This window comes from Danio rerio, chromosome 16 (assembly GCF_049306965.1).
Source record: "Danio rerio strain Tuebingen ecotype United States chromosome 16, GRCz12tu, whole genome shotgun sequence".
In the NCBI taxonomy this organism is placed as follows: domain Eukaryota; kingdom Metazoa; phylum Chordata; class Actinopteri; order Cypriniformes; family Danionidae; genus Danio; species Danio rerio.
The window spans coordinates 19,982,361-19,997,977 of NC_133191.1; the positions used below are offsets into that span (position 1 = coordinate 19,982,361).

Genomic DNA, 15,617 nt, shown 5'->3' on the forward strand with positions numbered 1-15,617 from the left:
GGCAGGGCAAGGAGCCGGACTGGGACCGACACTGGAGGGCGCTCAGGGGCTGGAGCCGACACTGGAGGGCGCTCAGGGGCTGGAGCCGACACTGGAGGGCGCTCAGGGGCTGGAGCCGACACTGGAGGGCGCTCAGGGGCTGGAGCCGACACTGGAGGGCGCTCAGGGGCTGGAGCCGACACTGGAGGGCGCTCAGGGGCTGGAGCCGACACTGGAGGGCGCTCAGGGGCTGGAGCCGACACTGGAGGGCGCTCAGGGGCTGGAGCCGACACTGGAGGGCGCTCAGGGGCTGGAGCCGACACTGGAGGGCGCTCAGGGGCTGGAGCCGACACTGGAGGGCGCTCAGGGGCTGGAGCCGACACTGGAGGGCGCTCAGGGGCTGGAGCCGACACTGGAGGGCGCTCAGGGGCTGGAGCCGACACTGGAGGGCGCTCAGGGGCTGGAGCCGACACTGGAGGGCGCTCAGGGGCTGGAGCCGACACTGGAGGGCGCTCAGGGGCTGGAGCCGACACTGGAGGGCGCTCAGGGGCTGGAGCCGACACTGGAGGGCGCTCAGGGGCTGGAGCCGACACTGGAGGGCGCTCAGGGGCTGGAGCCGACACTGGAGGGCGCTCAGGGGCTGGAGCCGACACTGGAGGGCGCTCAGGGGCTGGAGCCGACACTGGAGGGCGCTCAGGGGCTGGAGCCGACACTGGAGGGCGCTCAGGGGCTGGAGCCGTTGTGGTGGAGGAGCCCTTTCTCCTCCGACGCTTCCTTGGTCTGGGTGGCGGGAAGCTGGCCACCTCTTCAGACACTGCAGCATACTCCACTGCCTGCTGGACTGATGCAGTGTCTGTTGCGGGTGCTTCACTGGGTGATGCTGCAGCCAGTGTTGTAGCTGGGTGGGCTGCAGCAGGTTCCGTCACCAATAGAGGGGTAACAATAGAGGAAGACCTGTTCCTCCTCCTCAGTTTCCTCTTCTCTGTGGGAGGCAGCAGTGAGCTGGGTTCAGGTTGGTCTGTTGGTGGAAGAACAGAGCAGATTCTCTCCTGACGACATTCATGGGCAACTTGATTAACCATATGGTCCACAAACTGTTTGTACGAGTAGCCCACCAATCTCTGTATCTGCAGAGGATAGAGGGGTTTATCAAGAGCGAAGTTCAGGAGATTCAAAAGAGCCCAGTCATTGAACCCAAGCCCCTCTGCTGCCATACGGAACCTCTCCGCAAACTCCTTTAGCTCAGAGCCATGTTGCCGCAGTGCATGCAGATGGAGAAGCTGTGGCATGTGGCTGAGGAAGGAGTCATCCTTCTGCTGGGTCCTCATTATGGTCAGTTCGTACTGTCACGGTCGGTGAGGGAAAAAAAAAGGAGTGCAGACCCAATTGCAGAAAAAATTTAGAAATATTTATTATAAACTACAAATAAAAATAAAAGGCAAAACAAAACTACCCCGAAGGGGAAAACATGAATTAAAAAGGCAAAAACAAACTTGACAGGGCTGGCAGGACAAAACAGGACTGGAGACAACAAGACAAGGTAATATCGACGACGAACTGACAAAGGACTGAAAACATGAGGGGGATTATAAAGCAAAAAAGTAAATTGAAACACAGGTGAACACAATTAACTAAATATGGGTTAACAAGGAGGGTGGGACTAGACAATAGACGGGAGAGCGCATGACACAGAGAGACAATACAAGCCATGCGCTCACATAACGCAACACTGAAGCACACGACAAAAGCACGTGACCACAATGTAAACACCAAGCCACGTGCTTTGACAAGAGACGCAAGACACGAGCACACGATAGATAAATACCTTACCGTGCGCTCACACATAAGCAACGCGCATGCTTCATCTCAGCGCCAACCAAAACTGAAACCAACTAGACGGAGGCGCCGAGAATAAAGCAGCGCGCTGCTGACAGAACAAACACAAACACTAGTACAAGAGCGCGCGCGTCTGAGGGACGCAGAGCGTGCGCGGCCACATCAAGTGGCAGCGCGCACACTCTGCGTACACCCACGACGGCGCGCGCGCGCACACAGAGACAGAAACAGGACCAGACGTGGAGTAGTGTCAGAGCTCTGCCACCAAAACAAGAATTTACAAGACCAAAGTGGCAGAACCCTGACAGGCTGGGTCAGTTGAAATTTCTGTGTGGAGTTTGCATGTTCTCCCTGTGTTCGTTTGGGTTTCCTCCAGATGATCCAGTTTCCCCCACAGTCCAAACACATGCGCTATTGGTGAATTGAATAAACTAAATTGACCGTAGTGTATGTGAAAGTGTATGGGTGTTTCCTACTGGGTTGCAGCTGGAAGGGATTCCGCTGCATAAAACATTTGCTGGATAGTTTGGTGGTTTATTTCACCGTAGCGACCCCTGATAAATAAAGTCGAAGGAAAGGACTATATCGAAGGAAAAAAAAATTAACGAAATTAACTTCTAAAAATTCACTGTGTACTAAACCAAAAGAGTTCAATATAGTATAAGTATAACCAAAAATAATGTTTAGTTATTAGTAATGTATTTAAATGCATTAATCACAAAACGTCTCTCTTCTTGACTTGGGTGTTGACTCATTCGTGACAACAAGTCCAAAATATTCATTTTAATAGGTCCTTACCGTTGATTGATTTATAAGCTTAAGCCTGGATAACAAATTTAAGGATGTTTATAGTAGCATGAACATCATATGCTGGATACTTTACTAGCACAATGTATTAAAAGTACAGATGCAAAAGCCTCTCAGTATTGTCTACATTTTTAGTTTAATATGAAAATTTACTCAGGCTCCTGGGTTGTGTTTTCTATTTACATGGTGGACTTTGTAAGTGGAAAAACTGAATGCTTTACTAGAGAGAAAAGAGTTAAACAGAGCATCTGCAGTGCGAGAATGAGAGATAAGCTTCCTCCAATCGGCTTTTACTTTCACTTTCATTTTCTCTCTTTCGTGGATAAGAAAACATGTTGTACGCACAGAAATCCATTAGCCTACATAATAATTTAGTTTGTTAAGAGCAAAGATTTGTTTCAAAACTATTTCTAAATTTAGTTTTAATTTCCAGCAAACAATTAAATGAACAATAATAACGAAGTGTGGCAGGTGGACAAATCTAAGCTTGTTTTTAATAAAACAATTATAAATATGCATATAATAAATATTACTGCTAATAATAATATTATACAAAAGTAAATTGTCATGAATAAACTAAAAAAGCCTCCCAAGATGAAGAAGGCATGGAGGTAGTCTTTTTTATATTTATGTAGAAAGTAATAATTATTGCAATAATTTCACTATTTAATTCTTTTTAATTTGTAAAGATATTTACCTATTGCTGTACATCCTGTGTGTATTAAGCAATGTGTAAGCGTTTAAGGCATATAACTAACGCCCTCTGCGTTGGACTTTAGACATGCTTTGAGCTGGTCTATTGTGCAATCTGTTTTAGTTCCTCAAAATAGGAATGCGCCAGCAATGCGCCTTAACATACCTCCTTTTTAGACCAGAAACCTATGAGTGCACATATGAGCACAAATGCATTTGCTAATTAAACAGCATGGCACAAAACGTGAAAATGACCATTGTGTCAAGCTGAGACTAGCAAATATCATTTGCGTCGTGCCTTGCACCGCATTGCACCGGGTGTATGATAGGGCCCTAAGTGTTTACAGTTTCTATGCTCTTTTATTTATAAATTTTTTTTTCATTGTTATAGGTATTTATGTAACATATTTATATAGCATTATTTCTTTTTCTTTACAGCTTAGTCCCTTTATTAATCAGGGGTCGAACCAACGACCAGTGATGCCCGATATGACATTATTTTTTTTCATATTGGGAAAGACTTTACAGTACGAGACATGTAGTTAATGTATTTACTAACAGGAAAAATACATATGTTACAGTATTTATTAATCTTTGGTAATGTTAGTTAATGAAAATACAGTTGTTCAATCTTTATTTATGCTATTACATTTCGATCTTTATCACTTAAATATTGTTTTGTCACATAATGCTTTGTTGGTCTGACCCTGTGATTGAAAAAAAACAGTAAGTAATAGTGATAGTAAGTAAAAGCAATACTTGTATTGGGCATGGATGCATTAAAACAATCAACAATGAGAATAAAACATTTTTCATTATTGTTAAAAATATATATATATATACACACACACACACACACACACACACACACACACACACACACACACACACACACACATATATATATATATATATATATATATATATATATATATATATATATATATATATATATACTTTAATTTAGCTAATATTCCTGACAATATAACGATTACGCACCACTGTTTTCAACACTAATAATAATAAGAAAGGATTCTAGTTCCCACAGTGAAGCTGCTTCAACCATTGCGATACACATCTACTCTCACACACCCAATATGAAATCTGGATTCTCAGCCTGTTCTTACTGACCACTAAACTGAATAGGAAAGGCATTTCTTTAATGTGGATAATTACCTCAAAAATGGCTTCCTGAGATATGAACACGAAGCTGGGATGTGTTTAGTGTTTACTTGCTGAAAAGGCACGCAAGCACCTGAAGGCTATTTTTGTGACTTTGATGAAGAATATTTCTGGAGGAGCAGAGCCACGATGGTCCTCTGCCTGCTGCAAATAATGGGAATTGAGAAAAAAAGAAAGGGAGAACGAGCCGAAAATGAAAAACAGCTGGGAAAGGTTGCTCAGAGCAGAGAGGAGAGAAAACCCCATGCAGGCCACATTTCTGAGACACCAACTAAGAGTGAACGAGCCAAAATCCATGATAGACCTTCATCTTAAAAAAAACATCAATTCATCTTCAGTGCATGGTGAACACACAACGGTCATTCTGTTTAGTCATAGATTTATCTATGGACATGAAAAAAAGAGTTGAAAGAAGTATGTTATACAACGTGGAATGATAGCGTTCACCACACATACAAACTCTGGGATCTGCACAACAGGCTGCTCTGATTAGGTTGGTAATGTTTCAGATAAGCTTGACTTGAGTTTGTTCAGAGTGACAGCAGGTTTCATGCATCTCAGAAAGCACTTTGATGAAGCTTTTAGGTAATACAAGAATCCATTACAGCCAATCAAGCAGCCCATTACCATCGTGACCTACATTCTGCAGGGCTCCTCTAAACACATGCAATCATGTAGAGAGAGAGAGAGAGAGAGAGAGAGAGAGAGAGAGAGAGAGAGAGAGAGAGTTGTTTGCAGGCCAGTGGAAGGTGTCAGAATTCATACCATGTGTTCAAGAAGCTTGGAGAAAAGCTGGGATAAAAAAAGCTTTAGAAAGGACCAAAGTAACTTAATAACAGCTTTGCTTTTGATTCACATGTGCTGACTAAAGCCAGGTAAAAATAAAGTAGAACAATAAAATATGTATATATTTTTTTACAATATAAACTTTGCCACTTTTATGCTAGGCTGTTGCTTGCCAGATCTAGACAAGGTCTACTTTTAAGGATGCCAGAACAATAGACCAATAAAAGAAAGAAAAACAGAAAAAATGTGTGCATGTAGTTTGTTGTGGATAAGACATAAATAGCAGGTAAAATGTTAATTAAAAAAAAAAGCTTCTTAAAAAAATAATTACATTTAAATCGACTGATCAATAATTGAATTTCATTTCTATGAATCCATTTGTTGTGATGCCCTTATTTATGTTAAAACTGGATCATATTGTTGGAATAATTCATTTTTCATGAGTTAAAAATTTCATGACTTAGAAATTGCTTGATAATAATAGCAGGTTTGGCATGCTGTCCCGGGAGAGTAACTAGCCACATTTCCACTGTCGGGCCAGTGCGAGCCAGGGCTTTTATCAGGCCGGGAGGTTTAGTAGTGAGGCCAGAATAATGACGCGTTTCCACTGTCAGACTAGTAGCTCGCAGCGCGTCACACAAACCCTGCCCCCAGAACATCCCCCTAATCGAACGTCACACAACCTGTCCACTTCAGTGGGAATCAGGCAGATAAAGCACACCCCTCGCATCATCACGAAACGAGTAAAATGAAGACAACCGAAACAAACACATTGCACGTTACTGTACAGCATTATATGTCTATACGCACATGCCTGTGTGATCTCATTCATTAAATATATTTACTCGCTGACCAACTGTTGGCATCGTGCATCGAATGGTCTCGCCACTAACAGAGGGACCCAACGTAGTGAGCGCATCCATCCATAATATAAAAGCACAGAAATTCACCATTAATAACTTGGTAGAAAATGTATTTTATAACATCCAGATTTAGATGGATGACAGAAAAAAGGGAGCCTGCTTTTACTCACCCCAAAAATGTTCTGTTTGCACAATTTGATTAATTTCATCGAATCCAAATACATTATAAATTATATTTTAAACCTTCTCTGGTGTTTATTGTTTTTAGAAAATATCTAAAATCTTTTTTTTTTCAGATAGGCCTTTATAAAATGTAAGTTTAATATGGCTTTAAAATGATTTGATTTTTGTAATGTATATGCCTACATTGTTACTGCTAGCTTTTGTTTGTTTTATATTGGTTTATTCATTTTATGCAATTTTATTATATCCGATATTTGTAATTCTTTTAATTATTTCAATATAGCTTAGGCTATTTTATCGAGATATGACACTAATAATTTGAATCTACAAAAGTGGACAGATAATTTGTAAATTTTTGATGTCTTTCTGTTGTATTCATAGTGTATTATCTCCAAAAAAAAAAAAAAACAGAATAAAGCCGCTCACGGCATCAACAGAGCTGCAGGGAGCACTCTTTTGCTTGGTCTCACATTCACATACAGGCACCTAAACGTGCACAAACACACCTTTTAAACTAAAAAAAAAAAGAAAAACTCTCGAAAACCTTTACTGTCTGCTATCTTTTATAAGGTGCAAAGATTATAATGCATTATTTAATGAGGACGCAGCAAAGAATGTCACTTATAAATAAAACTTTTTTAATGCAACAGCCTTACATTTAAAAGAGAAACATAAGGGCGATCATAAGCAAAAAGACCCCAGCCTATAAGGCTAGAAGTGGCCACCCCTGGAAGTGACAGTGGAAATGCGACTGGCCTTGGGTTGCTTGCTTTAGGCGCGACAGTAGAAACACAGCTAATGAGCATGTAATGGGGTCCAAGATTAGGTAGCTCTTAAGAGCTCCCCCTGATAAAAGATGAAAAGGTGAGATGGGTTAAAACCAGCTTGGCTGTTAGGCTGGTGGATGACCAGCTTAAACCAGCTTGACCAGCCTAGCAGGCTGGGAGCCCAGCCAAAACCAGCTATGTCCAGCTTAAACCAGGCTGGTCAAGCTGGTCTTTGCTGGATTTAGCTGGTCATTTTCCAGCCTGACCAGCTAAGACCAGGCTGGAAATGGCTGGAAACCAGCCTGGAAGTGGCCAAAACCCCTCTAAAACCAGCCTAGTCACCCAGCTAAAACCAGTCAACCAGCCTAGGCTGGTTTAAGCTGGATTTTTTTAGCAGGGATAAACCTAGATATGATCTTGTTTTTAATATTGTCCTGTACCAGACTTTGTTCAGCAAATATGGAAAGTTAAAAAACAAGAATGTTTCTTTGTTAGGTATATCAGTACTAGTTATGCTATACTAGTTATACTAGTTATGAATGACATTCCATTTTAGATAAGACCTCTAAAATGACTGATGCCCCCCTGCTTGGTTTCATTTTTTCCAAGTCTATTAGCACACATTTTCCAATCCACAAGTGAAAATTTTAAGTGCAAGAAGACAGTAAAAATCTTTTATTGATACCTTTGTAACTGGCAGCTCCTTAGATTTCGTCTCAAAGAGGTTTTCCAATTTGGCTGTGTCCAGTTTGATGGGATCCAGTTTGGACCAGAGTGACTCCTTGCATCTCTTGTGGTTGGTGTACTGCCAGTCAATCGGTCTCACCTCATTCCAGAATAGCCTGATGGTCTTCTTCTTCTTTTGGAAGAGCGGTGGTTCTCCTCGACTAAGCTGAGGAGATCCCAATTGTGCTGGAGGTTTTGACGCCAAAAAGGGTGGTGGAGGGGGCATCATCATGCCAGGGACTGGGGGAGGCAGAGGGCATCCAAATAAAGGTGGCGGGGGAGGAAGGTTGGGCAAGCAGGGCGGTGGTGGAGGAGGTGGAGTGAGGTCACCTGACCCAATCATGTTCCCCACGTCCAAAATATCCACATCGTCCTCCTCTCCCAAGTCTGTGAAATCCAGCTCTTTGATACGAAGCTCCCGTGGCGTTGCCATTAGCTGGTCCCATATGTGGTCCGACTCCTTTTTTGGGGGTGCTGGTGATGGAGCAGGTGGAGGCTTTTCCTGTGTTTGCTGCTTTTCCTTCCCACAATTCTCCAAGTCATGAGGTGATAACATGCCTTTGACCAAATCTCCAAATTTCTCAGCTACAGCCCGCACGCTGCCCTGGTTTTCCAGATGCTCCACTTCCAGTTTCTTCAAGTTGTCCTCACATGTCTGCCGATGTGATTCCAGAGTGGAAATTCGGCTAGCAAGGCTTGTCACAGTAGAGTCCTGACCTAAACATTTCTCATTTTCGTTCTCCTTTTCTTTCTCATCTTCCTCTCCTTCCTTGTTTTGGGCATACAGCATGTCCAGCATGAAACGTTTGCTGTTAAGAACTTTGTTGCACTGATCGTTGTTGTCTGCTGTATTTATACAGTCTGCCCATTGACCTAAGAGTCCAAATTGTAAGAAAATTTCAAGAATTAGTGGAATTTTTACACACACCTCTTCACAAACATGCCATAGCCTAGCACTAATAAGAAAAAAAGCTTGAGATATACTGTAACCAATGTGTACTTACAACACAAACACTATTTATTGTGTTTGTGTTGTATTGCCCAACATTTTTGGTGTCATTGAGGTGGGATTTGGGTAAGATTAGTGGCAGTTTGGTCATTACGGGTAGGTTTAAGGCTGGGTTAAGGTATAAAGAATGGCTCAACAGTGTAATTATACATGCAATTACAGAAATCTATTACAATAAACAATACAATATTACAAACAAAATTACTTTTTAACTTTGGAGATCTCTTAGGCTCAATCCCAATTCTACCTCTTAGCCCTTCCCTTTACCCCTACCCCTTGTTTTGCTCGTTCATGTGAAGGGGTAAGGGCATACCAAATCACTTTATCTTGAAGGCGTAGGGCTAAGTGGAAGGGCTAGATAGCCCTTGAAAGAGAGACTTTTCAGGACTACACTCGAAACAAAGGCACAAGACAATTTCACAGAATACACCAATCGCAATGGCTGCATAGCTCCACCCGGAAACACAAATTAGTATTTTTTGTCATTATTACAATTTTTTTGATAAACAAGCATATGTTCTAATACAGGGGTGTCAAACTCAATTCCTGGAGGGCCGAAGCCCTGCACAGTTTAGTTCCAACCCTGCTCCAACACGCTTACCTGTAGGTTTCAAACAAGCCTGAAGGACTCAATTAGTTTGATCGGGTGTGTTTAATTAGGGTTAGAACTAAACTGTGCAGAGCTGCGGCTCTTTTGGAACTGAGTTTGACACCTGTTCTAATACATTCATATCGGCGTTTGTGTTTTATCGTCATGCTTAAAAAAAAAAAAAATTTCAAAAACTTAAATAAAAACCTACATATATATACACATATATATATATATATAAGAGTAAAGAGTAAAGTAAAGAACTTTATTGTCATTGTAGTTGTACAACGAAATTTGTTTGGTAACTCACAGAGACCAGCAGCAACATAAAAAGAGAGAAAAACAAACAATAGACATAATACTAAAATATAAGAGGCAAGATAAAGTATACTAAATGTAATAAGTCACATAAAAACCAACAATAGACATAATACTAAAAATATAAGATGTAAGATAAAAATATACTAAGTGTAATAGTCACAGTATTTACATTATGGCAAATGAGTGCAAACATGGATATCCATAAAGTGTCTTTGTGCATTAGCAGCAGAACATCAGAAAGGTAGGGAGTGAGGGAGGGGGGGGGTGATTGTTAATGTGTACAGAGAGGAGGCGTGGCACAGGCTACAGCTCTGGGGAAGAAGCTGCTCTTTAGCCTGTTTGTGCGAGTCTTAATTGCTTTATATCTTTTCCCTGATGGGAGTAGTGCAAAAAGTTTGTGTCCTGGATGAGTAGGGTCCTTAATGATGTTGCTAGCTCTCCTCTGTAGGCGGCTAGCGTAGACTGTATCGAGGGTTGGGAGTTTAATTCCTATGATCCTCTGTGCAGTCTTAACAGTCCGGGATAGAGCTCTCCGGTTTTCCGCAGTGCAGCTTGTGTACCACACTGTGATGCAGTGACAGAGGATGCTCTCTATCGTGCTCCTGTAGAAATTTAGTAAGAGCTGGGTCGGTACTTTTGTTTTCTTGAGTTTTCTTAAGAAGAAAAGTCTCTGTTGAGCTTTCTTCACTAAGTGGGTGGTGTTAATGGTCCATGTGAGATCTTTTGTCAGATGTAGGCCTAGGAATTTGATGTTGTTTACCCTCTCAACTTCCTCGCCATTTATGTGGAGGGGGGTTGGTGGTGTCCTTTTTGCTCTTCTGTAGTCAACAACGATCTCTTTTGTTTTGGAGGTGTTCAGAACCAAATCGTTATTGACACACCAGTTGATTAGGTGTTGGACGTCCTATATATATATATAAAATCCCCAATAATAACTCCTGTACAGCAGTCCCACAACATAATGATACTCGATGACACTCGAATACCCTGTCAGAAAAGTCTATTGGCTGAGATGTCTGGTAAATTGTTAATGTTGTTACATTAATGAATTTGGTCACAGTGTAAACGCACAGTACAGCTACAAGCTTATTGCCACACTAGATCGTTATGATAACATGATATCGTTGCCCTCAGTGATTTTATGAAGATAAATACAAAAAAATAAAGCAACTGGAATAACTACAGCTGTGGCGATCATCTGATCTCATATGAAGCAAGAGATCGCAATGACATATGATGACATGTGCAGGTGCTGTAGTGCTGTCGCTTTTCTTAGCGGTAAATTTTTAAGCCCTTCCCCTTCACACTCTGTTTGTAGGGCTAAGGGGACTGGAAGGGTTAGGGGTACAAAATAGAATTGGGATTGGGCCTTAGTATCCCTTTTTGCTTGCCACAAAAGTAAAATCATGAACAAAAAAACACCAAATCACAGATGATCAAAATCTATAGTGTTTCAAACTTATATATCACGTTTTATACAATTGTTTAATGGTTTTGTTTGTATTTTTCTATATACAACAAAGCTAAACATAGATCCATCGCAGATAATAAATATATGGCAGGTGAAATCTTCATTTTGGTCCATTAGCAGACTCTCTGTTGAACTCATACTATAATATTTGAGATTTCTGTGTAGTTCTCACCTGAGTTGCTGTCACTGACATGTTTCTCCTCTCTTTCTTCTCTCTCCAGAGTGCTGCTGGCTGAAGAGATGCTGGAGGCAGAGCAGTTATCTTTCTCATTCAGTTCTTCATTCTGCTTCTCCTTTTCACTTAGGATGGCACTCTCCTCTACTTCTCTATCCAACGTCTTCTCCCTCTCACAGTCTTCTGCACCCGTCACATTAGTCTCATCCTCAAAGTTTCCTTCTGGTTCTTCCTTCTTTTCATCTTGCACTTCACCCACCACTGTTTCCTCACACTCCTCTGCTTCAGCATCCTCTTTTTTCTCCCCTTTCTCTGTTCTTTCTGGTTCAGAGTTTGTTGGAGATAGAGATAGAATGATGTCGGATGGGTCGACAGGTCTCTGTTGCTCCTCTGGTTGCGATGGGGACACTGGTGGAGATGCAGAGGGAGGTTCTGATAAAGAACGCACAACTGCTGTCTGCACCGTACAACTTTTCTCAGTCACAGTTCCTGAAAATCACATACAAAAAAAGTAAGATTGGTCTGGTGCCAAGTTCAGATATGGGGTTCTATCATACACCCAGCGCATTAATGCCCAAGATGTGTATGGCACAATTTGCTACTATTTTCAGACCAGCACAACCCTAAATTTCATGTTTTGCACCACATTGTTTAAATAGCAAATCAATTTGCCCCACTTTGTGGATTCATGGGAGTGCTGGTCCATAAAGGAGGTGTGTAAATGCGTATTGTTGGTGCATTGAGGAACTAAAAAAAGACTGCGACATCGACCAACTAAAAGCTGATCTGCAACTTTTATATTTTGAACTTGCAAGTTCAAACACTTACAGATTGTTTAATACACACAGATTGTACAGCAATGCACAAATATATTTACATATGAAAAATAAATAAAGGATTCAAATGTTACAAATAGTATTATTTTCACTATATATATATATATATATATATATATATATATATATATATATATATATATATATATATATATATATATATATATATATATATATATATAAAACACTGCCTCCATGCCTTTAGGTTTGGGGGCTTTTTCAGTTTATTCATGACAATTAGCATTTCTATAATGTTATTATTTTATTACTTATTATATGCATACTTATATTTGTTTTATTGAAAACAAGTTTAAATGTGTCCATCTCCCAGGTTTTGGAGACTTCTGCGTCACCATATGGGGCACAAGAATAAGACGTGTGTTTTGATATAACCCAGTTTTTGACCACACTTCGTTATTATTGTTCATTTATTCATTTGCTGGAGCTGAATTTAGAAATAGTTTTTAAACAAATTTTTGCGCTTACCAAATGAAATTAAATATGTTGGCTAATGGATGTCTATAGTGGAGTGCGTACAACACAGTTTTCTTATCCAGAAAAGTAAAGGAGTAAAGTAAAGAGTAAAAGTAAAGTAAAGAGGCCAAGTACAGGCTCAAGGCTGATTTATACTTCTGCGTCAAACACCAGCGTATGCTACGGCGCTGACGCATAGCCCTTCGCCGTGGCCGTTGGCGTCGCTGACGTGCACCTCTTAAAAATTTCAACTACACGCCGCAACGTTGCGTAGCGCAAGCTCTGTGATTGGTCGGCAACGTAGCGCTGACGAGTCTGGGCGGGACAGAGAGCCGCGCGAATGGCGCGAGCTGGACGCGAGCCCAATGGAGCGATTGTTTACAAGTGTGGAGTCCCGTGAAGGAACTCCTGTTTAACTGTTTTCTTGCAAGTGAAACATTCAGTTTTTTCAATTACAAAGTCTGCAGTGTAAATAGCATTTGCTCCATGGTGTAGTGCAACTGGTTCTTAAAGGGAATGGGAGATAAAACTCTGAATTAAACTCTGGTTTAATGCACATTATGCTCAAAAGACACCCATAACTCATTAAGAAAATAAGCAAAACCCTCTTAGTTCATGCGCCGGGGCGCAAACTATATTTTTCCATCCTTAAAATGGCAAAAGTGAATTTGGACATGCCCTAACGTTTTTGCGCCATGCACTTTAGACTTTGCACTTAAATTGTTAAAGTAGAGGCCAAGAGGTTTAAACCACATGAAACAAATGACCTTTCTCTTAAGACTTCAATAGGTAAGATAAAAAAAATGAAATGAAATAATAATAATATTACATAAATAAATAAAAAACAGTTTACTAACGTTAAATTAAAATAATACACATTATTGATAACAGACCACTGTCTGTTGTAATTGAGATAGATATTTAACATATATATATATATATATATATATATATATATATATATATATATATATATATATTTAACATATATATATATATATATATATATATATATATATATATATACTGTATATATATATATATATATATATATATATATATATATATATATATATATATATATATATATATATATATATATATATATATATATAATTTGTAAATGCAATCCTTAGTTTATCTATACATTTTATGTAATATTGGCACACATATCAATAAATTTTAATTGTATTTTATTTCTCTTCTTTAGATTTATTTATATATCATTTGAATGTTTTCATTTGTTTTCTGAGGATAAATGAACTTCTTGCAGGTCTTAAAAGACGGGTGAGTAAATGATCACAGAATTTTCAAAGATCAAAGAATCCTTGAATACATATCAGTACTTTTTTTTTTCAGAAAATCAAGAGTTATTATTTTGTATGCTCCATCATTTAAATTATGTGTAAGCAGTGCTGAAAAACACACACACACATCAGTCTTAGTAGTTCTTTTACTGAACAAACTGTTTAAGCAAAATATTTAATAATCTGTCTCATTTGTAGAAAAAGAAAACAAAAATCCTGATGATGTTATGATTCATGCATGAAACAAGAAAACATCTTTATCAAAATGTATGTTAAATTGTAAAGTCTTTATTACCACTCAATTTAGCCAGCTGAGTGCATTTATATTGTTTTAAAGCTGTTAAGACAAACAACCAAAAATCTAAAAAAGTTCTTTGCATGCATAAATTTGATGCATCCCTCATCCTTCACATGCGTTCTGCAATCAACATCCCCCTCTCTCAGTGTCTGTGTTACGATAACCCACATTACATAACCAAATCTACTCCTCCATATTTGGTAAAGCAAATAAATATACAGGAAATGTGATCCTTCAAGTGCATCAGGAATAACACAAAATTCCTTACAACCTTACCATCAAATGTTTTATTTTGGACACTCAGGAAAATATAAAATCTGAACGACTGAGATCTGTTCAAACTAAAGTCTTTATGGACAGACATTATGGATACAATACACTGTATTTGATTAAACTGCAAATTTGTTTCCACTATAAAAAGGTCATTATGATTTGAATGTAACTTTTTTTCTTGCTAGTCTATATCTCACAATTCTGAAATATAAAATTGATGACTGCAAGAAATAACGACAGATTTCAAAACCAGCTGCAGGACATACTTACATTTTTGAGGGAAAATAATTAAAAGACTTGCAAGATATAAACTTTATGAAATAATAGCTTTTCTTAAAATGCTTAGTTTATGACTTTTTGTGATTGTTGGTGTTGATGACATTGTTCCTTGCAATTTACAGAAAAAAAGTCAGAGCTGCAAAATTTAAATGTGCACTTGTCACTTCTTTTCTCAGAATAAAATTACATGCATTCAATTTGCAAAATGTAGACTCATAATTTTCACGTAATGGGTTTTATGGGTATTATTACAAGAAATAAAGTCACAATATCAAGAAGAACTGTGTGGTAAAATAAAAATTGCAACATGCAAAGTAAGAATTGTGACATTTCTTTTTTGTAATGCAGTTTTAAAAAATGTAAATGCACAAGGCACAAACTTTCATACAATTTCTCCACAGTATAAGAAAAAAGTCAGAACTGTTACATCATAAACCCAAAAGGTTAAGTAACTCAAACCATTTAAGGAAACCAATTGCAAGAAGCAATAAAGTTCAAAAACTAACCCTAATGAGTACTTTGAACTTAATCCATTTGAGTAAATGAAGCAATTTGAGCACAGTAAAACCCAAAAAATGAAGTTAACTTAAACCAACTGAGTACTGTAAAATCTAATAAGTTAAGGCAACTCAAACTGTTTGAGGAAACCGATTGCTACAAACCATTTGATTTTAAAAAACTAATCTATATGAGTACTGTGAACTTACACCATTTAAGTTGAAGTAATGAGGTATTTTGTTAACTCATACATTTAACATTCAGT

General features: G+C 39.2%; 2 protein-coding genes across 20 annotated transcripts in view; both read right to left on the minus strand.

Annotated features, from left to right (window-relative positions):
• Window positions 1-15,617, minus strand: part of LOC141378071 (uncharacterized) — a 502,199-nt gene that overhangs the window by 235,024 nt on the left and 251,558 nt on the right. The window lies entirely within an intron of this gene.
• Window positions 1-15,617, minus strand: part of fhod3b (formin homology 2 domain containing 3b) — a 352,315-nt gene that overhangs the window by 32,345 nt on the left and 304,353 nt on the right. For all 19 annotated transcript variants that reach the window (XM_073925424.1, XM_021466894.3, XM_073925423.1 and 16 more), the window contains 2 exons: window positions 11,385-11,876; window positions 7,782-8,695 (listed from right to left, as the gene is read on the minus strand). In XM_073925424.1, the coding sequence (XP_073781525.1) occupies window positions 7,782-8,695; window positions 11,385-11,876 (1,406 nt within the window). The remainder of the gene's footprint in view (window positions 1-7,781; window positions 8,696-11,384; window positions 11,877-15,617) is intronic.